The 27734-nt window shown below is 40.5% G+C and overlaps 1 protein-coding gene across 2 annotated transcripts; it reads right to left on the bottom strand.

Annotated features, from left to right (window-relative positions):
• Nucleotides 1-4456: 4456 nt before the first annotated feature.
• On the bottom strand, nt 4457-27383 carry cd82b (CD82 molecule b). 2 transcript variants are annotated; one of them, XM_030732292.1, is made up of 9 exons: nt 27255-27383; nt 20347-20419; nt 19122-19194; nt 13266-13390; nt 11235-11309; nt 9299-9394; nt 8481-8654; nt 7565-7648; nt 4457-6236 (listed from the first exon to the last, which is right to left on the bottom strand). In XM_030732292.1, exons 2-9 carry the CDS (start codon nt 20407-20409, stop codon nt 6159-6161), a joined length of 768 nt encoding a protein of 255 aa, XP_030588152.1. In that variant the 5' UTR covers nt 20410-20419; nt 27255-27383; the 3' UTR covers nt 4457-6158. The 2 variants fall into 2 exon arrangements, with proteins under 2 accessions (XP_030588152.1, XP_030588154.1); XM_030732294.1 differs by lacking the exon at nt 19122-19194 and having other exon boundaries at nt 13266-13388; nt 20381-20419; nt 27255-27378.
• Nucleotides 27384-27734: the final 351 nt, after the last annotated feature.

The following is a 27734-nucleotide window of genomic DNA, read 5'->3' as shown; positions in this document are numbered from 1 at the left end:
AAAACCAACCACAGCACAAACACCTCATAACAGCTGTTAAACACGATGATTGAGGGGCTGATGATTTTTGATTGTTTTGTAACCACTTGGGCGACTGATAAAGTCATAAAGTCAATTCCTTCTAGTTATTGCTGCGAAAGGTGGTTCTACAAGCTACTAAATGATGGGGTGTACTTAGTTTTTCCATGTGCTGCTTTTGCATTTTGGCTCAGTTTTTGTTAAATCAATAATGACACAGTGTAATTGCTGTTTATCTGAGGTTGTATTTATCTAATTTTAAGACCTGAAATAATGCTTTTGATTATGTTCTGTCAAAAGTCATCAAAACAAAATGGAGCCTACCCCAGCTGTCACAGGAAAGGCAGGGTATACCCTGGACAGGTTGCCAGTCTATTAGAGGGCTAGCACAGAGAGACAGACAACCATTCACACAGCCAATTTAGAATCAAAATTTAACCTGACATGCAGCTGGAGTACCCGTAGAAAACCCATGCGTGCACAGGGAGAACATACAAATTCCACACAGAAAGGCCCATCCATCCATCCATCCATCCATCCATCCATCCATCCATCCATCCATCCTCTTCTGTTTATCCTTTTCAGGGTCAAATCCACAAAACACATCTGTTTTCAAAACAGTGGGGGAAATAATCATTTGATCCCCCTGATCAATTTCTAAGTGTACTCACTTCCAAACAAATGAAAAGTCTCTAATTTTTTGTGGTAGTTTCATGTTAATGGAGACAGAAAATACAGAAAAACACATTAAAGTTATAAATGTATTTGTATGTTTTTGAGTGAAATATGTATTTGGTCCCCTTCAACCCAGCCAGAATTCTGGCTCTTACAGATAGGCTGTGTGCCCATGTGGCATACAGATTACAATCAGTCAATTACAGAGACTCCTGACCTCAACTCGTTATGTGTATAAACCTGTCTGCAGAATTGGTTTCTTCCATTTGAACCTCTCCACCATTGTGGGCAAGACCAAAGAGCTGCCACAGAATGTCAGGGACAAGACTGTAGATCTGCACAAGGCTGGAATGGGCTACAAGACCATCAGCAAGAAGCCTCCATTAAAATAAAACTTGCATAAAATTTAGAGACTGTTCATTTCTTTGTAAGTGAGCAAACTTACAAGTTCAACAGGGGATCAAATAATTATTTCCCCCCACTGTAAATGGAAAGAAAAACAAAGTCCAAAGAAGTGGTTGTGAGAATGTGCGGCTGTCTGTCTCTGTGTTTTTGCCCTGTGATGGACTGGTGACCTGTCCAGGCTGTATCCCCTCTCTCACCCTGTGTCAGCTCTTAGTCCCTCCAAATGTAGTGGTTTAATATATAAATTGTCAGGTAAAAATAAGTACTTAAGTTATATTTTTTCAAAATTCACCACCAGAGGCAGAGTTTATGTGGTGCTTTCCTGGAAAATATTAGCCAAGGCAGCTGACCATGAAGTCCAGCTGTAGTGTCTTATTTTTCTTTTCCTCCACACATGGTGACAAGATTTTCCCTCTATGCCAGTTTCCCTTTCCTCTATCTCAATGGCTCGACGGCTGCCGACGGTTACCCGTGTTTGGCGAGGAAGTGGGGTGCCAAAGTGATTTCACCGGTTTAAACTCCCCACAGGCCAAAGAGACCACATGAAGAGCCCTTATCATGCTGGATTTGCCCGGGGGGGGGGGGGGGGGGGGGGGGGGTCAGAGGTATAAAGAGCTGAGGAGAGAGGAAGGAAGGTGGCTCTGAGAGTGAGTCAGTATATCGTTCTTCTGGATCCTCCCAAGCTGCTGGGCAGGAAATGAGGTAGAGGACACCCGCTGACCTGCCGTCACTTGCCGCCTATCAGCCCATCACAGAAACAATTTAAACAGCTAATGGAACTGGGCTGATCCTCTTTCGATCTCATACAGGGACACCGTGACTCATACTCCCCATTTCTGATTAGAGCTCCTCGGGCTTCAAGGGCTCTGCACCAGGCAGGGGATGGGCACAGCTAGTTATTTTATTAAACATATCTTTCAGGTGGGTGTGTGTAACAGACTGAGTTCACACAGTTTGTTTATGTATGATCGCTTAGAGAGATTAAAAACAGGAAAGACAGTCAGGGTCTGCACAGGAGGAAGGGACTAGGCGATGGGGGTCATTGTGCAGGTGGAGGTGGGGTCCAGCTCCGGGTGAATGAGGGGTAATTTGCCTGAACATGTCCGTGACCCAGTGAGAACAGGATGAGGGGAAACAAACAGTGGGGCAGCTGCAGAGAGACCCCAGCAATTCACTGTGTTTGAGACTGTGTAGAGAGCTCAGAAAAAACACACATCTGACATGGAGACAAATATATTCAGAGGGAACATGCTGGTATATGTACCAAATTAACAAAAGTGGGCATTAAATAAAACATACCTGCTAATCAAAAAAACAAAAGATGGATTTAAAATTCCTTTAAACTGCTGAAGTACTCACTACACATGAGCTTGACGTCTCCATCACTCATTCTTTCATTTCCTGCAGTCTCAGTGGGATCATCATCTGTCCTGCTTCCTCTGACCGCCACTCACTGATTGACAGTTATGTGGAAAAACAGAGGACGATTTCCTTCCTCGTTGTGTTTGACCAGAACAATGTGTGTGTGGGTGTGTGATCTGATGAACTGAGCAGCAGCACACTATGCTGCTCTACAGAGGTCTGTAGACCTGTTTTCCATAGCCTCAATGCAAAAAAAACAACCAACCCAAAAAAAAAAAGAGAAGAAGAAAAAAATTCACTAGGGCTGCAATCAGTAGTTTTTTTTTTAACAATAAAATTTAATGTGCCAAAAAATACCTGAAATAACTGATTAGTTATTTGGTCTATAAAATACTGGAAAATAGTGAACCGCACCTTCCTGATATTTTAAAATGAAAGTCTTAGTGTTGACCAACCAACGATCAAAAAAACAAACCAGATTCAAGAAGATCCTGGGAACATCCACCACATCACAAACGCGCTCACTGAATTGAAACCTGGTGACATTGGAGGCCATCTGACTACAGCGTGTAGTGTGTTGAGTAAGGTTCAAGAAACCAGTCTGAGATGATCTGAGCTTTGTAATGGACATGGTCGGCAACAATATTCAGGAAGGTTGTGGGGTGAAAATGAAGCTCAACTGGTGCTAAGTGATCCAAAAAGAAAATGTCCCCCACACCATTACACCACCATCAGCAGCCTGAAGCATTGATACAAGGCAGCATGGATCCACGCTTTCATGTTAACCCCAATTTCTGACCCTAACATCTGAATGTTGCAGCAAAAATCGAGACTCTTCAGACCAGGCAAAGTTTCTCCAATCTTCTGTTGTCCAGTTTGGATGAGCCTGTGTGAACTGTAGTCTCAGTTTCCTGTTCTCAGCTGACAGGGATGGCACCCGGTGTGATCAGCAGCCCCTCTGGCAGCAACAACCACGGCATATTTATAGTCACTTACAGTAATTCCCCCATTCTGATGCACTTTAGGACTTCATCTTGACCATATCTGTAGGTCACGGAGTTGCTGCCATGTGATTGGCTGATAAGATATTTGCGTTAACAAGCCGTTAAACAGGTGTACCTAACAAAGTGGCTGGGGATTATATAAAAACTGTTGCCAGCATGAAAGTCTTGGAGACGTTTTGGACAATCTGGGTGATTTTACTCTCGTTTTTGACTCCCCTCTCAGCAGCCACAGTTGTTTAAGTCCAATATTATGTTTTAAATGATAAGTTGATGTTTGGCTCTTGAAGCTCATTGATGAGATGTATAAGCAGCCTCCCAAGGAGACACTAAGCTGTACTCATTACACAGAGGTTAAGTGCTTCAGACAATAGTGGATTAGAGCAGCAAGGTCTGTCCTGTCATTGTCTTGTTTTCCTTAAAAGCGGCAAAGGCAGTGGTGAGGCATTAGCTTGTGGTATGAGATTCCATCATGAGGCTCTCTTTCTGTGATAAGAATCATTGCATTTAGATCTCATGAGAGAAGCTCTTTTTTGTTTCTTGCAGAGGAAAAAATCCTGTTACAGCAGTGAAATTTTTGTGTGCAGAGTTCTTTGTTCTGTGGAGCCACGGGGTAGTCAGACTAAATTAACAGGGAAAAAAAAAGAGACTAAAGTGGAAAATAATCAAAAAAAAGGAATTCATTAGCTTAGAGGTGCAGAAGTGGAAAGGTATTGAAATAGCTGATTTCTTAAGAATCTGGATGAAGCCCATTAATTAAACTTGCAGCTTTTATGAATCAGGGTTTTAGAGCATAATTAATCCAATGAGGAGAAGTCTTTCATTTTACACATAAAAGGCCACAACAGAGTAATGGTTCTCAGTTTATCCAAGTGTTAATGTTAGGTATACACTGCCATCTACTGGTGGCTTCAGGTAAAACTGACATCTGACCACACAAATGGGGAGCAGTAAGATGACTGACTTTTAAATAAGATGAAATCAACAACCAACAGTTTCCAACGAGTTTATGTTTATTCATAGTTCTTCAGTAATAAAAAAAAAGAAAGTTACTAAACCACAAATATTCTTTCTACTAAAAATTTGTAAAAGTGTACAAAATATTCTAAACAAGCCTTCATTTTTCATCAAGTTAAATTAATGTATGAATTTGGCAGGTCGTACAACAGAAGCTGACTGTAACCATTTTTAATCCTCTGTGTAACTACGTGATGAACATGTTTTGAAGACTCGTGAAAGTGCAATCTACCCACTAAATTAACCATAAATTCTGATATATAATAGTGTACTGAAATGAAGTGGAATGATGTAAATGAGGAGGTGGCTAATAAAGGGGGGGGGGGGGGGGGGGGGTTGAGGAACAGAACATGTTTTCACAAAACAATTTTAGAGAAGAAAGTATAAGAGGAAGAAGAGTCAGTTTCTGGTCACACGCTCCTTTATGAATAGGCAATAACTTACAATTTTTTTTCTTTCTTTTTCTCATGACTGATACTATAAACTAACTTCCTGGTAAACAGTCATGCTAAAATGAAAAAATTCACTGTGGTACAGCTGCTATATTTAATATAAAAAAGTTTTTTAAAAAGACTTTTCAAAATAAAAGCCATGAGCCCTCTGTAAAAAAAAAATAAAAAAAAATCATGCCATGTTATAAGAAACTGAAAAAATAGCTTCAAGACTGATGACAATTTATCCAATTTCTCAGGTTCAGACAAAAATAGTGCTGACAGGCAGCCGGATGCTGCACTTCATCAAACCCAGAGGGAAACGAAGAACAATAGGGCTTCTTAAAACAAGAGCATGTTGGTGAAAGCTTCCCCATATAAAATGCTGACCAAGCACTTAATGTGCCATAGTCACTCTGCAAGGTCATATATACAGCTGTTAAAAAAAAACAGATGACACAAGAAAATTAAGAAAGAACATAAAGAAATAAAATATTCATTCAACACATTGCACACATACGTACTTCATCCAGAACAGGTCATTTTGAAGAGATGCTTGTTACCAGCAATGCACATCCAAGAAGACAACAGGTGCAATATAGAGACAGATGATGGATCTCAGAAGGGACGAGGTGGAGCCGATGGTGGGTGTCAACAGAGGGCCGCTGGGTGCAAGGAGTTGACAACAGAACCCAAAACCTCCACCGCAGCAGTCATGCCCTGCATTTATCCTCCACCCACTGCACCAAAAATACCTTGAGAGGGTAGCATGCACCCACATGCACCCACCCATTCTCCTCTCATCTCTGTGCATTGAAGTCAGAATATCTGGCTCTCAGCTAACTCAATATCACTAAAGTGCTGTCTTTCTCTCACTATGTCACTGAGGTCAGCCAAGGGGGGAAAAAAAGACAACATATAAACGAACACTTGGATAGTAAATGCCACAGTTCTTAAGAATTCCATCAAAAATATAATCAAAAAGTCAAAATGAAGTAACTTGTCAACTTATGGTCAAGAAATGTGTCACACTTGAGAAGTGAGTGCTTGTGTGTTTGTGTATGAGGGACATGTGGGCGTGAGAAATCTGCACAGCTGTGAAGATACAAAGAGCTCAAATGGTCGAGACAGCTGTCAGTGTGTGTGTGTGTGTGTGTGTGTGTGTGTGTGTATGTGTATAAGAATGGGATGTGAGGAGAGAGAGTCCGTCCATCTGTGTGAGTGACGTGAAGCCGGCTCCGTCTTCAGCTCAGTACTTCGGTACTTTGCTGTAATCTTCCTGGCCAACACTCTTGCAGAGACACATGGACAGGATCATCCCGAGGAGCTGGAGGAATACGGAGTTGTCAGCTAAGATATCACAGTTGAAACTGATAAATACAGCATTCACTCAAACAAGCAGGTTTTAAAGCCAAAGAACTTCAGCGTATTTACGACAGGCTACAATCTCTGTGCCGCAGACTTTTTTCGAAGTCTGTCTTGAAACAATATCCACATACTTTCGTTTTGTCCACTGCAGGACTTCAACATATCATTTACTCCGGCATACGAGTCATGTGTTTCTCCAAATTCTGCCTTAACATAATTTACATGTCTTTTACTTCTTGTACTGCCCTTAACCCCGTCTTATTATTGCACCTATTTTTTGCTTCAGAAATGTTTTATGTTGTCTTTTTATTCTTTTATCTGCAGTCATCTTTATTTTCATTTTTAAATGTTGGTATTGTATTCACTTGTCTTCTGTAAAGCACTTTGTGATTCCTGTCTGTGAGATGTTTGGAAACACTATTCATCCAGTCTTAGTTTGAAAGCTGTGTTTTAGCTGAAAAGCTGAAACTGAGACTACTGAAAAACACAATGTGTGAGAAGCACATTATAAATAAACACTGCTCGCTTTTTCTGAGGACCTCTGACCTCTTGTTTTCGTGCCATGATTCACATCCTCAAAGATGTAGAGATCAGACTTTTATGGCTCCCATTTTGTTTCTTATTCATTTTCTCTTTACTGTCTATGACATTCAGTTAAAGTGGAAGGAGAAGCCTTTCTTTTTAACTGAACATAAAAAATGAAGACCAGATTCTGGCTGTAACGGTTAGGTGCAGATGCAGGCCAGCTGTTTTGCTCCGTTTCCAGCTACGCTAACTGGCTGCAATGTCATATTGATCAGACACAAGAACAGCGAGGAAAGGAGGAATGGAGACCAAACTTTTTAAAGAAGCAGTACATGTGGCACCAGGGTGTAGCATTAAGCTGCTGTTTTTAGTGCAGTGGTTTACACATTTGCCTAACAAAACAAGTTAAAGATCCCTGGATCGATCCCAGGAGGAGACACAAATCTCTTTGGGGTTGCATCAGAGAGGGTATAAATCAAGGCATTAATCTTTCATTCTTTGCGTATATATGGAGGATTATAAACTATATCTACTGGGAAGCAAATTATCATAATACATTCTTGTGTGTGTGTTTGCTTTCTGCCATCGGGGGGGAATGATCTGACCTTAGTACTTGTATTAAACTGCATCTTGTGGCTGCGTAACATAACTTTAGACAAGCTATGCTCCAAACAAATGCAGGCAAGGTGCAGTATACTGGCAGGCTTAAGGTAGTCTTGACAAAAAAAAAAAAATCAGAACAGGAAGAGGTGGATACTGTACCTCCACAACCGCCACGGCGACACAGATCCCCAGAATAATTCCACAGTTTTCCTGGAGCCATATCTCTACGCTGGTTTTACAGCCCTACAGGAGAAAAAAAAGAGAGAGGGGGGAAACAGAGAGACGTGAGATGAATGATTACAGGATCCCAGCCGGACATGAACGGAGGCTTTCGAAAGCACAACTGTTGGCTCTAGATTGAGTCTGTGAGGTGAAGAATAACAGGGTTCAGCTTAGCTGAGGAAGGGAGAGACTGAGGAGTGTAAAGTTTCAGAGCAAACAACAGAATGGTGGAGCTTTACTGGTGTTTGGATAAATTCTAACAGTATGAACAATTTGCCTCGGCTGCCGCTAATCACTGCTGATTGAGTTCGACCACAGTCGCACCCTGAGCTGGCAGTCTCCTTCAAACAGTTATATGTAACGGTTAAAGGAGCGAGGTCTGCGTCATCACCTTAACCATGGCCTGGATTAACACAAACACATCAGTGGGTTTTATTTTGAAACGTGCAACCCATCTTTCAGCTGCTACCTTTAGGAGTCGCCACAGAGGATCATTTTCCTCCATCTCCATCTCCCCCAATCTGTAGCATCCTCCTCTGTCACACCACCACTCTGCATGGCCTCCTTCGCTACATCCACGAATCTTCTCTGTAGTCTTCCTCTTTCCCTCCTGCCTGGCAGCTTTATATTCAACATCCTTAGTGCAACATATCCTCTATCCCTCCTCTGCAAACTATCTCAGCCTTGCCTCTCTAACTTTCTTAGAGTGGCTAATTTCTATTATACTTGGAATACAAAACCGCTGATGACTTTAATCGCAATTTCACCCTTGGTTCCATAATTGTTGCTCCCCTAATTTTCAATCTTCGAGCACAGACAGGAGTGACTGCAGATTTTACATTGCGTTATTTACCATTTCATAAACAGGTAGCTCAGAGGACATGCTCTCACACAGGCCCGCTGGCTTCACGTCCCCTCCAGGCAAGGAGTCATTGCGACAGGAGCATGGATACAGGTACTGGGTGCTGTTTTTGATTACAAGGTTCTCAGACCAGTTGCCTGGACCAGCCAATCCGCAGCATTTTATCTGAAAATATGGGAGAGAGGAAGGATGTGAGTTGGGATCCAAAAAAAAAAAAAACCCACAGAGGATGGAATGAAAAGTTTTTTTTTCTTTTAAATGACAAAAATAAATAGGAAATTAAGCTTAATCCAAAACTAACAAATCCCTTGGCTCAGTGAATGAGCACTTCTATTGTGATATTTGAGAACAATGTATTCTTGGCTGCTGCTTTCAGAAAGAGCAGGAGGAAAGAGGCTTGGCAAGAAAGAGGGAAAGGTAGAAGGAGAGGGGGGAAGATATGGGCTATGGGCTGATTAGTTTAATGAGTTAGTTCATCCAAAGTACAAAGCATATGTATTCTTTCACATATCCCTCAGTTTCACTTTTATGTGCTGAGTTCTGAGAAGTCTGACTTCTCCAGGAAACCGTGGATGTGAAATTTTGTGTTAAAATTTTATTAAATAAGGGCTGCAAGTTACAGACCTGCAACTGTTCAGCATGATTAGTGCGTCCTGATGTGTGGAAAGCTACAATCACACTGTTAGCTGTATGCATGATTATTGCTGATTGACTGAATTACTTTATAAAAGCTCAGAAAAGAGAAAAAAAAAAACACTTCTGTTTTTGTGATTTACAAGCCGTGTAAACACACTCAAGTGTCCACTCACTGTCCTCTGAACGTAGTCCCAGGGGTGCTCTGTGGTCCTCGTCGAGTTATAGTTGATGATCATTTGCATAACGATGGTGGACATCTCATGTGTCAACTGGAAAGTAAACAAGAACATATTATCAGTATAATCTAAGAATCAGAAACTATACCGTAGCTGTACATAAAAAAATGTGTTTTCATTTTTGCCATTAAAAAAAAAAAAAAAAAAAAAGGTTGAGCATGAGTCAGAGAGGAACAGACAAACAGTAGTGATGACAGAAAATGAACACCAAAAAAAAAAACCCACAATCATTTTACAGATTTTAAGATCAGCATCTGAACTTTATGTTTCATCGAGCACCGCCACAGTTGGTACTTCCATGTGATGGCTCTTGCTGGGCTCAAACATTGTTCAAATACAGCTTAGCAAGAGAATGACTCTGTGTTTATGTATGTAAGCCCACAGAGCGGTGGCAGAGACGCAGCTTCTGAGCTCTACAGCGAGAGCCTCACCCTATTCTGGGAAAGGGCACCACCCTGCCCTGTGGTGAGCCTTAAACACAGGGAGGGTGTCTTCGGCTACAGATACGCAGATACACACACACACACACACATATATATGTGCTAGGGGGTTAACAGTTAAAACAGCCACCACCTATCCTGAGTGCTACAGTGGTGAGGTTTTATCAAGGGAAAAGCTTTTTATGTTTTGGAAAAGAAAGGCCATGTTCAGAGAGTAAAACATGTCTTAGACGTTGATGTGCTCAAACATAATGCTCCCTTCAAAACAAACACAGAGGCGGTTCAATTACTGAGCTGACCCATAATAGAAAGGTTTTAAGGAAAGAAAAAAATACTTCATTCGGATGGTCACTGACATATGTAGTGTATTTAGACTTAAAAGTGCTGAGGTAGCACCATATGAGCAAATGCTCCCTGGAAATAAAAAAAGTAATTCCAGCTTTTCTGAGGGTTTGTTTCATGTGTGATGTCTATTGAACTGTTTTTTTTTTGTTTTTTTTTTAAAGCTGTATTGCTTGTTTTTCCTCACATGGATTCACAGGGTTTTGACCCAAACTCGTCTCACTGTCAGCACGCATATTTTATACCGTCTAACATCGACTCATCGAGAGCTCAGGAAAACACATCTACAGCGTTCCATTTACTTTAAATCCAATAAGTTCTTAAAATGTTAAGCTGTTTTTGGTGTTTGTCGTGGTTATTTTCTCCAACTTGTTTTCTAACGCAACATTAGAAATCCGCTGAGCTTACTGCATCTATCAAAGGATTAAAAGTGGTCACAGTTTGGTTGTTGTTGTTGTTTGTGTCAAAAATGAGCAGAAATGGGTGAAGAGACTTAATTAGAAGCAGTTTCTGTCTACAGGATCGAAGGAAGGTAATATGGACAGAAAAAAGCTTTAGTAACGTCATTTAGCGTGAAATCACCAGCAAACACTTTCTGTGACACACACACACACACACTCTCTCTCACACTCGTAAGATGATGAAAGTCTTGAATATAGGAACCTACAAACTACTTGCGGTACTGTTATCACATATCTCTTCCTGTCCACCTGCTTCATTACATTTCTGCAATCGAAGTCACATGAGGCACAAACTCACATGCTGAAACTTTCCATTTGTTGAACTATGGATGCAGGGGTGTCCTTATGGGTTTAGCTACATGCAGCCAGTCAGAGCTGTGAAGGGGAAACAGAATTAGCTAGCCGGCCTAAACTGTACCGGCGGGAGGAAGGGTGGTGGGAGTGAGAATGCACAAGAAGCGGGGGCTACAGCGTAAATTAGGAAACATTGTTTAAAAAAAAATAAACCAAAAAAAAAAAAAAAAAAAAAACCCCAAATGACAAAAAAGGAGAAAGAAGAGAAAGAAGATGTGAAATTAAAAATAAGAGGAAGAGAGTAAAGCAGACCGATAAACAAAACTAGTGTCTTACCCGATCTCTCTGGAAGTAAATGAGAACTCCAGCAGTGACTTGGGCAATGAGGATGAGCAGGAGGCAGGTGAAGTACTGTGTGGGCATACAGGCAGGTGTCAGTACACAACTTTTACAATCAGATTTTAAAGCATGACCACTGACAGAAATGAAAAATACTGAAGCAGATCTTAAAGCAGATAAAACCAATATTTTTATTACAGCCATGGATGAAGTAAGAAAGTTTGCGCTGAGCATAAATCTGTAGTTCCTTCAGATCTGTGAAGCTTCATAGCCAGTTTGGCTGTCCAAACTCTAATTTGACTATTCTGGATTAGTTTCACAGTCTAAAGCTTTTTTCAGTTGCAGCAGGCAGATTTTTATTGAATAAACTTTATTATATCTACTGCTCAGCTGCAAACAGCTGATAGCCAGTTATCTGGTAATTTGTGTACATAGTGGAATGCGGTTAATTTGGGGCAGCTGCAGCTGGAGTGTTCAGTCTCTTAACGCAAAAAATAAACATAAAAAAATTTCAATTTGGCCGATTTGATGTTAAAAATCATCTTCTGTGGCATGTCCACATTGGTCCCAGCATGAATGCTATTTTTAGATCACTCCTATCCTGCACTCTGTGATTTCACCACAGACCTCCAACTTGCACAGGGGTCAAATATTAACTTGTCTTTTCAAATCAACCTGAAGTCTGTGTCAAACTCCACAGTTTCCAAGCCCTAAGGCAGTGTGGCAGGAGAGGTGCGAGACCAGAGGCATGCTAGTCATTTTAGTTTCCAACATGGTGCACACTGAATTCGTTCCCCAGGGTGAGACTGTCAATGTGGAGCTCTATTCTAACTTTCTGGGGCTTCTGAAGAAGAACATTCAGCACAAGTGATTTGAGTTGTGGTGCATGTCAGCCTGCAATCTCCTGTTGGCTCAGAGCATGTTGAAAAACACAGGACTTTTTGGGCCACTCACCAGTTTTGCTTCCCTGCAATTTTATCTTTTTTATGAAAATGAAAATCAAGTTAAAGGGCCGCTGCCATGGCACACAGAAGAAGATCCAATAAACAATACAGAGGCACAAATGCAGAGAGTCATAATAGGACTTCGACAGAGATGTTGAAAACCGTCCAGGAGTGTGAGAGATGATGGCCATGATTGTAAGATCAGCTACATTGAAATCAGGTAAGGCTTTCAGTGGACCTGTTCTCTGAACCTTTTGATCACATCTCACCCTCATACAGTTATTGTACTGGATAGATAGAAAGTTGTAAAATTATTCACATATATCAAATAAAAACAGGAAACAATAAGATAAAACGTTTTGGGCAGACACATTCAGGTTCAATTTTCACATACACACAAAAAAGGTCATTTAATAACCATTCACAGTTTTATGTAAGACTTCCATCTGTGTGTGTGTGTGTATGTGGGGGGGCTCTACTGCCAGCTGGTCACTGTCACTGGAAGAAGTAGGTCACAGCAGTTATTCATTTAACCCCTTGCAGGTTTAACGCTGTAGGTCATGCACCCATCCCCAATGTTGTTGCATCCCCTACATTTTACTGGCTTGATCCCTGCCCCCCCCCCCCCCTTAGTAAATCCACACATGCTGTGATACCCCCGGCAACATGCATTAGCAGAAATGCTGAAGGGTTTTAGTGTCAGCAGGAATATATCACGTGTTCTTAGCCCTGAGAGCTCAAGCAGGTGCATTTAGGCGAATGCTTTGTGCTTCTGTGAGTTTAAAATGGTAACACAATGAATATAAATTAGTAGGAGACACCACTTTGATTCTTTTTTAATTGGCATTTAATGTTTTCATTATGCACTCAATCAAGAAGCAAGAGAGAAAGACGACGATGTGCACGGTCAGCGCGGTCTTTTATTCAACACTACATTATGCTTCCTTTGTGGTTATGACTGAACCATGGTCAGAGTTAGCTCTGGCATGAATTTCATACACTGGGGCGAAGCTGTTTATGTCTGCTTCTTGAAGGAGAAAGCCAAACTGTAGCATTTGATTTAAAAGTCAGTGTAATTTCTCACCAGGCCGAGCAGACAACGGATTTCGTAGATGGCTCCTAAGCAGCCGAAGAAGCCCATGGCCATCGTCAGGGAACCGACTCCGATGAGGATGTATGAGGCCACTTTCACGGTTTCTGATGATTCCTCTGGAGAAGATGGAAACAAACAGAAGAACAGAGAGTTCAGCACATAAAACCTAAAACCACTGAAACCTAAAAGGCTGCTGAAAACGACCCCGTTTATTCACAGCTTGTAGTTAACGTTAGGAATGATCCTTTTTAGGAAAAAAAAGGAAACAAAAAATCTTAGTGCATAAAATGCACTAACAAACATGATTTCTGAGCTCTTCTTTTCCTGCATTAACAGCAATACAAATGCAACTGGTCATCCTCATTCATTTGCAAACCCATTTTGAGACACATGGTTACAGTCATACAAAAATACTTCACCGAGCAAACTTTCCATGTTGAACTCACACAAACCGGAGCATTCCTTTCTCACACAAAAGATTTTTTTTTCTTTTTTACAGTTTTACATAATGCAGTTGACCAAGCCAAGCCAATGTGTGGCAAGATAAATTGATTTCCCTTTCTGGTATGTAGAGTGGGAGGGATTCTGCAGGAGGAGGGGAGATAAATTGGAGCCATTATGCGACTGTGTGTGTTATCTGTTTTGGAGGAGCTCCGGAGCGTCAGAGCTCAATCCACGGATGAGCCCAGATTTTGAGCTTTGTCCAATGGCTCCATCTTATCAAGAATTCCTGAGCCAAGCAAACAAAACAGCGCTATCAGATAACTCCCTCACAACTATTTGGTAAAGAAGTTGACAAACACAGCAGCTTTAACACCACACCTCTGACATGTATGCATATAAAGCTATGGTGCTTTTCTGTATATGTGCTCAGATACGCAATCAAAATTAATTTTTCTATGGAGTGTTAAAAACAAGTTTATCAAGTACAGCTCTATTACTCTACTTTATGACTGCAAAAGGAGAACATTAGTTTTTCCATGAATTAGCACCATGTTGCTCTGTGCAATTTTATCATCCGCACTCATCGGAACAGGATGCATCATTAACACAAAATTAAATTGGACATCTGGAGAGTTGCAGCACATTTTCTTAGTCTGTCCCAACCGTAACTGATACTTTCCTCACAGTTTTTCTTATTTTATAGCTCAAAGAATTTATCAGGACATTTAGTATGATACGTACAATATTTAGTACATAGTTTTTACTTAGTACTGAAACACCTTTGAATGTGTAGTTGATATAAACTTGATTAAAGCTATGAACAAAATGTCACTAAATGCTTGCAAACTGCTGATTCTACACGGGCCACTGCAGCAGTACATGCTGTGGTGGTTTGAGAATAATTTAAAGCTGAAAGTGCTGATGTCATCGTGTATGAAGTGTTTATAGGCTAGCATTTAAAAGGAGGCAGACAAGTGTATTGTATGTTCTATATCCGGTACTCGGTGAGGCATGTTATTTCTGTCTTTGTTATAACCACACTTCCCTCTCCCCTCACAAACACACACAACTAGTAGCTGCAAAAGCAACAGATGTCCAAAGGTTTCAGTAATTAACCCAGAGGATTTAGGGGAGATGCATAAAAGCACTTTAGGTAGACAGTCAGGAGCCTGAGTGAGAACATTTAGCTACATTAAATACACTGCTCAAATAAATGAAAAGGAACGCTTTGAAAATGCATCAGATCTCAATGGGGGGGGGATCATACTGGATATCTATACTGATGTGAACTGGTAATGTGTTGTAAATGAAAGGATTCTTTCATCCTCCAGGAACTGCTTGCATACATGTCACAGGGCTGGGCAGTGAGCACAGGGTCCACTAGAAGATGTCGGGCCATCCTCGTGAAGTCTGTTTCTGATTGTTTGGTCAGAGACATTCACACCAGGGCTCTGGGAGTGCTCATCCTGTTCCTCCTTGCACAAAGGAGCAGATGCTAGTCCTGCCAATTGGTTAATGACCTTGTACGGTCCTGTCCAGCTCTCCTAGAGTAACTGCCTGTCTCCTGGAATCTCTTCCATGCTCCTTGAGACTGTGCTGGGAGACCTTCAAACCTTCTGGCAATGCCACGTAATGATGTGCCATCCTGGAGGAGCTGGACTACATGTGCAACTTCTGTAGGGTCCAGGTATCACCTCATGCTACCAGTAGTGACACTGACCCTGGCCAAATGCAAAACTAGTGAAAAAACAGAAAAGATGAGGAGTGGCCTCCACCTGTAGAACATTCCTGTTTTGTAGTTTGTCTCATTGTCGCACCTCTAGTGCACCTGCTGTTAATTTCATTAACATCAAAGCAGCTGAAAGTGATTAACAACCCCCTCTGCTACTGAACTGACCAGATTCTAGAAGTTTAACTGACTTGATGCGAAACTCTGATTTTTTTTTGAACAGTGGATATAAGGATTGTGAAACTGAAGCGTGTGACAGATTGCTAAGGCTCCAGTTAACAGTATAATAGATCAATATCTGCAAAGTCAGAGCAGAGAAAACAGTGCAAAAGTTACATGACACTGCATGACATGATATAATTTTTTTTTGGTATTTATTGGTGTCTTTCAATGCACTGAAATAGAGATTTACTTGAAGCATATGCAGCTACAGTGGACCACAAACATACCTTTTCCATGATGATAAGCCAGTGTTGTACGATTATTAACTACAGAGTTTAAATTACAGGTTGTTTGTGGTTTTTCTGCAGCTCAGTGTTTACATGAAGTCAGAACATACACCCAGAAATTAGAGGAACTGCAAAGCAACTCTAATGCAATAGTATTTCATTGTGACCAGTTTTATTATGATTAATATTATTAATATTATAAGGGTATTTATTAGGAGCAATGCTTAAATTCACAGACAGAATTATAGTCATGTAGATATCGCATGAAATGTATGAAAAATTAAACCAAACCAAACCAAACAAACAAAACCAAACAAAACTAAAACTGTATATTTTATTTTAATTAGCATATAATTTCAGTTAACCCCCGAAAAAAGTTTAGTTTTTTTTCTTAATTAACAAAAATGTTTTATCACACCTAGATTTGACTACAATAACCTTGGTAAGAGCTAAAAACAAAAAACATTCAGGGGCACTTATTCTATTCAGTTCCTCCTTCTGTCACGCATTCTGAAAAAGAAAGTCTTTTAAATTTCAGAAGTGTTTCCCCTCAAACAGCTGCAGGTGTTTCAAAGGTTGCAGCACAACAGGAACTGGCCTTTACAAGTTTCCTACATCTATGTGCTTCTGGGGTAATACTAACACACACAATCTTCCTGCAGTCAGCATGGGTTTGCCCGGTTACTGCGCTATTCTGTTGTGTGCTATGGCAAGCTTCCATGTAGGTCTCTGTTAGATATTCTAAAATAGTTACTTGAGTGGTTTCCATGGAACTTTCCATTTAAAGAGGGAAAAATTATGGTGCCCTTCGAGAAGGCTGCTCGCGGAGAGAGGGAGGGAGGATTGTTTAGTATTGCAGGTCCTTCTGTAAACATGACCAGAGCCACACACTCAGCTTGCATACAGATGGGGAAAAGTCAAACCTGACATTATGTGCAGATTTAAAATCTAAACACAAGCAAATCGACTTTTTTTTTTTTCTTTTTTTTTGCTGAATTCTGAGCTGAAATGGTCCAAAGAAAATCATTTTACAACTAGTTTTCCCCTTCTCCCTCCTTGTGCCTCTGTAAAAGTTTCCGAATTAATATGAAGCACATTTCTCAAACGCTCTGGCGCACTCTCTGGCTCACATACTTGTTCTCCCAGGCTGACTTGTTTAAATAATAGGCAAGCTGTATTTTAGCAAACGCCAGCAAGATAAACTCAAGGAATTGTGTTACAGTAAACTATTAATGTTACAATATATGTGGGTTAACCCCTTTGGTCATGATACAGGAATTTTGGTGGGAAAAAAAACCCAAAACCTTTTCTGCTTACTTTTTTAGGTACTGTAGGACATATCAGAAAATGAATATTATAGTACATTATATAACTATAGAAAGTGATAGCAAGATAGAAAGGGAATACACTGAGGGGAAGATGTTCTTGTAATTAAAAGGGGGGGGGGCTGAAACCACAGCATCCTCATAGTTTCCCTGCCTGAAGTCACTGGGACAGCTGCAAAGGGCTTGACTAATATAACTCATAAAGAATGGAAACTGAAAACACAGAGATCCTGTTTATAGGCAGGCAAAGCTTCTGAGGAGAAGACACAAGAGTCAATAAACAATGTTGGCTGCAGCTTTTGTTCTTCTACAGAGTAATAAGACATTTTCAGTGAGTTTAGAAATCCAGGAAGGAGCAGAGTTTGACCAGTCCTTTGTGTAGGGAGCAAAAATATAAGTAGGTTAGAAGGTCATTAGACTCCTCCTAGTAGGAATATCCTAAGGGTATCAGTGAATCATGTTATCTCTTGGGGAACAGCTGGATTATCACAACAATAGGCTTCAGGCTGAAAAGGATGATGGATGGACTCTTTTGCCTTAAATTGTAAGTCGAGATAAGCAAACTCAGCTCAACAGAAACCTTGGAGTTATTCCTGTCTCGTCTGTGACCTTCAGAACTAGAGCTGTTTGTTTTTTTGTTTTAGGCAAAACTCTAGTTTTTTTTCCACAAGCAATCAGCCAAGGTAGCCAAAAAAAAACAAAAAAAACCCTTCCAACCTAAATATAGACCTTTTCTGCTCTACTTGACCTACTTAGATGTTATTATCTCTATATCAGAGATGTTAACTTGGTTACAGGAGCAACTAACAATTATCTTTCACTTTTGATTATTACGACTTCTATTTAATCCATTAATCAAGTTTAAAAATTGTTAAGTCACTGGAAAGTAATTCCATAAGATGCCTTCAGAATATTTACTTTGTTCAATTGATGCTTTCAAACCAAACAATGGAAAATGTTGGAACAATTATTAAAAGAGATACTAATTAATCTAATTTGACTGATTCAGACTGAGTCTGTGTGAGCAGTAGATCTCACAGCCCTTTTAGCCTGGCACAGTGATGCAGATCATAACCACTAATGTGAGGTTGAGTTGAATGGAACATTGCATCATTAGAGCCTGCTTTGTCATGCACAACATATGCAGATCTCCTATAGGAAAGGGGTATCAGAGTCACACTGAAGGAAGTGCCATGTTTGACTTCCAACATGTACTAAGTTGCCAGACAATAAAAAGAAAGAATTTCTCTTTACAAACTGAGAAAAAAAAAAAAAAAAAAAACTTGACTGCTGCTCTTGGAAATGCTCCACTTGGGATGAATACACTGAAAGCATTTATAAAGAGATTTATGGCAACTAAGAGTTTCCATCCGTGGTTCTCTGCTTTTTCAGGCAAATCTGGACATGGGCTTCATTATCCTTTCTCCAGTGTCTTCACAGTAGATGACCTAGATTAGACACATTTCTGTCTTTAAGAAAGCTGATAAAACATGCCTGGTGTCTTTCTTGCTATACAGTGTCTACAAATAAATGTGTGACCACATCTGTATGGGTGGGAGATGTAATCAATGCACCTCTGCCATCTGGAGAGCTGAGAGTACCAGCAAGTTCAAAGTATGGAAAGTGGGGGAGAAACACAACTGCCATTTTCCAACCTAAGATGAAACATCTTGTAATCAAGAGCCTGTCACCTCCCATGACTAACCCACTCCCCACCGATGTGTCTGTCAGTGTGTGTGTGTGTGTGTGTGTGTGTGTATCTCTACAGGGGAGCTTTTGTGAGGCAGAGGAAGTCACTGAGAGTCACATTTTTGGTTAGGTGTGAACAGGCCTTCGTGATTCCTTTGGAATGAGTCCCATGGGATAAAATCTCCATTAGCTGCAGAGAGTAGGTACTTACGTAGAACAGCAATGAAGCTCTTGTTATCAAACAGAACCCACAGTCCAAAGCCCAGGATAAGTGCTCCTAAGATCTGTGGAGGAGAAATAGAAAATAAAATCAGGCACACTATGTCATTAACAAAAAAAAAAAAAAAAAAAAAAGTTTAATTCTCTGCTGCAATGTCTTACACAAGATTTGTATTTTTTTTTATTATTTTGCTTCCTTGGTCTGTCACATCTGGGATAAATCAGATTCTATCTTGTCTTCTGTTTCTGTCTGCCTTTCTCATTCTCTCATAACTAAACTTGGAAAGAAACAGGATGTGGAGGCAGCGACTCTGCAGGCTTTTCTCACAATTAGCAACCACTCTTCATAGCAGAACTGGAAACTGGAACATAGTGTAACTGGTTTCTAAAAGTCTGAAAATCAGATTTACCTTATGTACCCTCGCAATGAGGCTATGAAGCTCGGAATATCAATGTAATTAAGCGAGCTCTTGTTTAGAAATTGTGGGGTACTGTAGTGGGGGCAAATTCTCAAATAAGAGGCTCTGTTGATTCCCCAGCTTTCCACTTGTAACGTTGCCCCTCCCCAGCCTCCCAGCACTAATTAGAGCCTTCGTTAAGAGCCGTTCATTTAGAGAGACTATTGTGCTCCCGGCAGCCATCATTAGCCCACCACTTCCTGGCTTCCCCTAACCTCCCCTAGCCTAATCTGTCCACATGGACAAACACTGACACAGACGCACACACGCTTCCTATTAGACACCGATGGCGCATTCACATCAAAAGGTCTGCAGCAGATTTACAGCCGCAGACCCACTGGAGAGGTCTGGACATCCTCGCAGAGTCAGTTTTAGGAGTCTGGGGTTGCATCAACCTCCAGACTTTATGTTGTGACCAGCGCTAAGCGAGAAGGAAATAAAGAGAAACCATCTGCTGTCTTTTACACCTGGCTGAACTTTATGTTTCACCTCAGAGCGTCACAGCAACATTTCCCTATGTATCTCTACCATCCCCTGGTCCCTTCTGAGTAATGACAGTTATTCAAATAAAAACCTGAAAGACATCCGCAACTCTCAGAGCATCAGAAGTGTACAGTGCAGCATAGTTCTCTCTCTAACTTAGCTGAACAGAAGAGCTGAAAGGTGAAAGTCACAGAATTTCTCTCACAGTGCGTGCAATGCATGTGCAGATACTGCAGTTTGGCAATCAAACAGTGATAAACAAATGTGGTTACTTACAAAGAAGAGGAGGTTGAAGAGGAATAGAAAATACTTGGTAACTGAAATGCATCCTTTCCCCATGGCTGTGTTTCTGGAAGACAAAAGAGAATTTATCGGTTATGAACGTCAGAGGGTTATATCCCAGTATGGTGTGGGCAAGAGATAAAAAGAGAGACAGAAACTGCCTCAAGATGAGGAAAAGTCACAACAGCAAAGAAGATAGCTTTGACATGGCTAGTGAAAGAGTCAAGGACAGAGAAATCCACACAGCTGGATTCCTGATTAAACACAGCTTCAAATCTTCAAAGCAACACTGGCCTAGTTCATTTCTCCAGGCTTAAACTGTCCAACTAACCAAATTGTTCCCACTTTTATGAGAAAACTATTGCCCTGTTGTTGGAGAATATTGTGTTTTACAGTAACATTTGTTAATGAACGCAGTTGCATTTTTTTTTGACAAAGGAGGAACCGCCGTGGTTGGAAAGAGTGAAAGCAAGACCACCACAAAGTGATAAGTGGTGAAGTCATGATGGTGGCGTGAAGAGCAGGACAACTCAAAGTGAGGGAAACACGACAAACTTACAACTGTGTTTACAACACAATGCAACACAGCAATAAAGACTGCGGCTAGAATTTTTTTTTTTGCAGTGAATTCTATAAACTATTTCAAAGGGAGCCTATATGGTATAAAACTATATTTAACAGGCTTGTCTGATGTCAGACAACCAATAAACACACAACACAACACTGCTGTGAATCACATCCTTGAGGCAAGACTGGGTTTGAGCATGAAACAGTGACAGCTGCAGATTCACAGCATTTTACTTGATGCTCATACGCAGCCTGCTTGAGTTTCATACACACACTGAGTGCACTTGGTGACTTTTCTCCAAGTAACTTTTTCCTTTTAAAAAAAAAAAAAAAAAGAAAAAAGAAAAAAAAAAAAAGAAGTACGCCAGGCCAGCACCACACATGCAGTACACTTCATGAAGATTTCCTGGTAGCGCAATTCAAGCCTGAGCTGCAACTTTCTCCTACTCGGGAAAAACTGAAAATATAACTAGTTATTGTGGTTATTCGCGGAGTCTGAAAATACAATATAGAGAAACTTCCTGTATATCACATGACAAGCTGTTACTCTTCCCATGTCACTTATTACATGTAAACTGCCTTCCAGTGTCTTTAAAGTATTTACAGTGAATTTAGCTCTGTTTTCCCCCCCCAAATACTTGCACACAACATGTGGAAGCTACAAGGCATTGCAAAAATGTTTTTAATGTATTAAATAATATAAAGTTGACAGTGTGTTAATTGAGCCTTGCTTTCTATGCATTGTTAATTTGCACTATCTTGGAAATGCACTCAAAACTTGCAAATAAAGTCTATTTACTTTGCTGACATCTCTGAGTCACATCTAGTTTCCTCCTCGGCTGATAAGCAGTGTGTCTGTGTATGCACAAAGGAAGCCGCCATATTTTTTTTTTAGATAGTGTGTGTGTGTGTGTGTGTCAAAGAGAACATGGAAATTAAATACAGCCTAGAGATAATATGAAACAGTTAAGACAGAAAGACAGACAGAAAGAAAGAAATCTTCTCCTCAGCAATACTTGTTTTTAGTTCAACTTGGCCCAACTGGACCTTTAATGCATGTCACTCCCTCATTCTGTCCTCACTCCTCCCCTCATTTCCTGATCATCTCCACTGTGCTGTACAAATAAAGGGCTTCCACACTATTCACTGAACTCCAAACTGGTTTTACCATGAAACATCATTTGAGCTGCTGGGAACTATCACAGGAGTACGACTTACTTTGACTACACAAATATAAAACACAAAGAAGTATTGTAGATGCTTCAGATTCAACAGCTTTTCTAGTCTTAAGTTTTATGTCAATTATACGATCTGTAGAGCAGATCTATCAAAAGACAGCTTATTTCAATATTACTAATAATATTATTACCTATTAAATGTACCTCGTGTTATAAATACAACACAATTTCATATTAATAAAGCTGTACACAATGCAAAGCCCAAAGCACACAACAGATACCCTTGCAAAGTAGATAATCCTTAAAGGAGATTGTTGGTCTTTATGTCTAGATGATGAGCAGCAGCGGGGATTAAAAAAGGCTTAGTTATGACAACCATTGTTTGCTGACTGAGCCCACTCCATCTGAAAACACTTCCCAACAATGCCTCAATGCTACTTATAATATTTTGGAAAAAAATAAATAGGCTAACGTGCCAACTGGCTGTAACTGAGGTTATGCTCTTGGGAGAACTTTCATTGAAGCTCACACACTCAATAGAGTCCATTTATAGAATTATTTGCTGCTTAGCCCACATAGGTAATGCCAATCACAATTCCCTGGAAGAAAAATAACAAATCCGCTCCAAAGTGAAACCAAAGACTTGACAGTACAATGCAAATTCAAAGTAGAGCCAAAGAACAACCCCAAGACGGGCATTATAACCATTTATTACAACTAAAAAAATATATACACTCCAGTGAAGGCAAAAGACAATTATAGTTTAAAAATACAAAAAAAAAAGTTTATTTCAAACGGGACAGCTGAAATACAAGTGAAAAGGCTCAGACTGATGTAAAAACAGAAAAAAAATTCCCCAGAATAAAATTGTAACAGTCACCTGAACTTTCCAACCCATGATATAAATTTGTCTTCCTCTTTACAGCCTCCACCTCCCTCTCTGTGGTTTGTGTAACGCGTGAACACCAACTAATGGTATTTGGCGTGCAATAAAAGATTACAAACGTTAGACTGAAACGAGTGTTTGTTTGTACAGACAGCCAGTTAAGATGCATGGGTTACAGAGATGATTACACAGACAGCACGAGTGGAGCCAGCACAATAAGAGTAACTGTGTCAGTAATGGGCCCGGCATCGATCAGCTGTGGTCGTGTTAAATACAATACATCAGACACTGTGCCAGCCTCCCTCCATCACCTCCTCCCAACATATTTTGTATGACCTAGTTACACATCTGCGAGGCCACCATGTTGGAACGAACGCACTCAACACCGTCCTGGTACTACTAAAGCTCTTAAAACCGTGCCAGAATCCCGCTTTAACATGTGCAACACTGTGGTTTGTCCTGATGCGTAAACAGGGTGTAGGTTGTTGTTCACAGCAGCATTTCAGTGACAAAACTGAATAGGTGATTATTTTTGTTAGAGCAAGAGAAAACAGCTTCACAATACACGCATTCCTAGAAACAGCTTCCGGAGTAAATTCAGCCTTGTGAGTAACACTGCTGTGTGCGAGTGGATCGGGGCTGCTAGTACTGGTAACTGCCATCAACAAATTACGGTTTATGTCTATGAAAGTTTTTTTCACCTGTCTGTGGTATAGCTGATGTTTCATCAGTTTGGTTGATAAGCCTCAGTAAATTTTCAGGGACTTCCCATTTTGAGTCTATGACAGATTGTATGACAAAAACTGGTAAACTCCCCCACTGTGGTTGGGTGCCAGGTAACTTCCCACATAAGTAAAAATGACGACGCATCTGTGGCAACGAGACTAAACACAGATTTGGTCTACCACTACTATACCATGTTAATAATTTTGTGTCCATCCCCTCATATTAATTCACATTGTTGCCAATAAGTCAGACTTGCTCCTGTTTGGACACCAGAATACGGGAGGGCTGACCTTTGTCACTGATTCTGTTCACAATAAAATGTTCATAATATTTATGGATAAAGTTTCTGGGCACAGCCAACGTGTGGAGGGTGTCAGGTGTGTGATCTCAGAATCACATTTGTTCTTTTTGCAGATGTGGTCCGATTTGCAGCTCGCCCTGCGGTGGTTTGCAGCTGACTGCGAAGCCGTGTGGATGAGATGTGGACCTCCAAGTGTGAGGTGATGGTTCTCAGCTGGGGAAGGGTCGATTGCCCGCTTTACTTTGAAAATTAACCTCTATGTGAAGCAGCAGGTTCTCAGAGACTTGTTCACCAGTAGTGCGATAGTGGAGCAGGACACTGTCAGATGGACTGGTCTGTTGTGGTAAAGCGAGAGCTGAGCAGGAAGGCGTTGATCTACTGGTCAGTCTAGATTCCTACCCATCACCCACGGCTATGAGGTGTGGTAGAATGGATAAGATCATAGATACAAGCAGTGGAAATGAGCTACACCCAAAGGTGTCTGGGCACACTCAGACACAAGGTGAGGACTTCAGTCATTCAAGAAGGGACAAAGTATAACCACTTTTTTTTTTTAATTATTATTTTATGATCTGCTATTTTATTGTGAAGCACTTTGTGACTGGTCTGAGTAAAACAGACACAGGACACGCTGTAGATACTGTCTCATGTGGCTTGGGAATGCTTTGATATTTTGTGGAATGGAGGAGATTTCCCATTTTACACTTATTAGTTTAAATGTCACATAACGTGTAAAAAAAATACCCTACTGTAGGTGGGGGTAACTTCCCACTAATCGGTGGAAATGAAAATGATTGGAAAGACTTCATTGTGCGTATTAAAAAAAAAAAAAAAATTCACAGGCAAAATGCTGTCATTTTTTTCAGGCTGACCAGCAAAAACCAAGCACTGAACTCTTCATTATGATACTATAACAACAGCAGGAAGAAAATTAATGGAGGGAAACAGGATTAAATTTTAAAAATTAATTTTTTTGAATTTTTTTGACCAAATATTTGTGAAAAAAAAATAGTAACACTGCGAATACTAATCTATTAAACAATGATTTGTGGGTTATCAACAGTGGGAGAGGTTTACTACTGAGCTTTCTGTCTGGAAGCTATTTTGGCAGAAAGGTCTCTCCTATTACTTTTAGTTTTTCGCCACAGTTTGGTCCACATCTTAGAGAGTCCTACTGGCATAAAGTCTTGGTTATTGATGACCTAATATGTTGGGTCACCAATTACTGTAATGGTACTTGCAAAATGAGACTTACTTCCTTACAGGCTTCAGGCTGTATAGGTCCAACAAACCACTGAGTACACAACATCAATCTACTACTGTTCACCAAACCCTAAAATATATTTTTGCAAATGTAACAATTCAGTTATTCTAATAATGATCTGTTCCAGAGTATTGGAGCAATCAAAAATAAGTTACACTTAAGTATGAGTACAGGCAGTACCACCAGGTGGTTGTATACCACAATATTGCTTAAACGTTTACCACAGATGCACCTAGAATTTCGTCAGCTTACTCATTGCTTCCTCTTAAGTTATCTGAGGTTACAATTAGAGCTGTTGCACAGACAGAAATAATATAGTTACCAGACCCCTAACATGTGGCAGGACCACCCAAATCCTGGAATTAAAACACAGGGGTTTTTTTCTTTTTCCAGGACTCCCACAGTGGAGTCCTGGTTTTGCACCCTGAAAAGGTGCAAAAAGTTTAGACCACTGCTATTGTAGGATGGACACCAAGAAAAAAAAAAAAAAGAAGTTCCCCAACCACAGTGATGCACTAATGCAACAAAGGAAACCCTGACCATGGAAAACAGCTGAGCTTCAAAGCAGTATTAGAATGGTTTACGATAGCATAATGTTACATAGACAAGTATTGCAACACTAAGCTGGCTGGATAAATAAAGCAGCACTGCATTAAGTCTGAAAAAGCCCGACAGAATCCATCATCACCATCTTCTCACATCACGGGCAATATCAGACACAGCAAGCTCAAGAAGTGGGTACTAAAAGTTATTTCAAGCAGCTGTTTACATCAGGTTATGTAAAATGGGGGCTGTTAATTATAATATAGAGTATTTGATTTTATTGTAAAAGTAGCGACTGTCTAAATTTGATATTTCACAAGTTTGAGACATGATCAGTAATGAGCAGTCTCAAATGATCAGCAGCATCAGAAAAGGCTTAATAACTCTGATCGAGTCATTATTTAGCATCTCTTCGATGTAAATAAACAATAGAAACTGCTGGAAACTAATTTACATTAATTATGAGTTTTGTTTTCAGCCATCCCTTCTCTGTGGAGGGGCCAGATGTAGCAGGTTTCCAGCACTTTTCTTGTGCTCAAGATAGAACAAAGATCTGAAAACTTTTATGTCAATACCTTTACACTGTAGCGCCACATAGTTAAATTACAGTGTTAAGAAAAGGGGCTGAAATATGCGGATATTTTAAGATCGAGTATGTTCTTTAATTTATTAAAACACTTCAATGCTGAAAACCCTAATGACCAACCTCCAGATGTAAATGTTTACATGCTGATTATACCCATGTGAGAACTGACACTACATCCATTTGGGCCCCAGATTTCAGTGGTACGCCACTGCTCTCAGACACGTGAAACTAAGTTTGTACTCCAGTGTCCTCAAAGAAAAACTGTTATTTTTCACCTTCTGTGCAAAGGCTGAAAACAGACCTTCCGATTAGAATAATTATCTACACACATTTTACAGTGGAAGAAGGCTTAAAAAAATACCACTTCTCCGATTAAAGCCAGTCCCTGCGCATCTGCTCTAACGTTTGTGCTGAATCCCTTGGTCACTGTGTGACAAAGTGGGTCACAAAAGTGACAAAAACATCCCCACGCAACGTGTTGAAGTCAGTACACCAAGCATTAACCGAGCGCAAACGACAAAGTAGGGGAAAAAAAAAAAAAAGTATTTTAACGGCTGAATTAGTTTAACGGCTGAAACTCTGACAAAGACCAAGACTCGTACAGAGGGACACCGAAAACACACACAGAGCATCTTTATTTGCTCCACGGTGTCCCGGATCGTGCCTGCCGCTTCCCAGACAAACCGAAATGCTCTCTCCATTAAGGAGTTTCGAGAAAAACAGCCCATAAGCTCCACACCAAACAAAGGTCCCCAAACATAAAGTAAAAGCCGCGTTTTCATAAGCCAGCGACGGGTTATTGTTAGGTTCTTACTTGGCTTCATACACAAAAAAACATGGCAAAGACTTACTTTGTGTCTCAGAGGAGCTCAGAATTGACAGAGCCGACCGTCAGCGCGAAGTCTGGTCTCAGTGTGAGAAACAAACGTTGGGTGTCTATCTGGCTTATAGTGTGCGTGTGAGTACGCGTGTGCGCGCGCATACCCACATCAAGTTCAACTATTTCCTCAACAGTCAACGTCAACCAGCCCAGGGTTTTTCTACTTATTTTTTAGGTCTTCATTTATTTTTTTGGTTTTGTCTCATTTACACAAAGGTCGCAATGTTTTCTTCCCTTCATTATGTAAAAAAAAACAAAAAAAACAAACAAGCAAACAAACAAAAAAAAAAAAAGCATGCCGCTTACTCTCACAGACGCTGCATTTGCGCAGCGGTATTTTCGAAACCAGTGCGCACCTGTAGCACCTTTGAAAGCAGTCAAGGATTTTCGTAGCTTTCATGCGGTTGCAGCTGCAGTTTAGCGGATATCAAATGCGGGCGCCAACATTCAG

The sequence above is a fragment of the Archocentrus centrarchus genome, chromosome 6 (assembly GCF_007364275.1).
Source record: "Archocentrus centrarchus isolate MPI-CPG fArcCen1 chromosome 6, fArcCen1, whole genome shotgun sequence".
NCBI classification, from domain to species: domain Eukaryota; kingdom Metazoa; phylum Chordata; class Actinopteri; order Cichliformes; family Cichlidae; genus Archocentrus; species Archocentrus centrarchus.
The sequence above is the reverse complement of the archived record's forward strand: the minus strand, read 5'-3'. Positions and strand labels throughout refer to the sequence as shown.

What these genes read in the sequence shown, in the direction of transcription:
- cd82b (XM_030732292.1), bottom strand. Translation starts at nt 20,409, where the DNA reads ATGGGGAAAGGATGCATTTCAGTTACCAAGTATTTTCTATTCCTCTTC. An exon ending in GGGACTACGTTCAGAGGACA is followed by an intron (nt 8,655 to 9,298) that starts GTGAGTGGACAC and finishes CCATATTTTCAG; the next exon opens with ATAAAATGCTGCGGATTGGC. An exon ending in AGCTACCTGTTTATGAAATG is followed by an intron (nt 7,649 to 8,480) that starts GTAAATAACGCA and finishes TTTCTCCTGTAG; the next exon opens with GGCTGTAAAACCAGCGTAGA.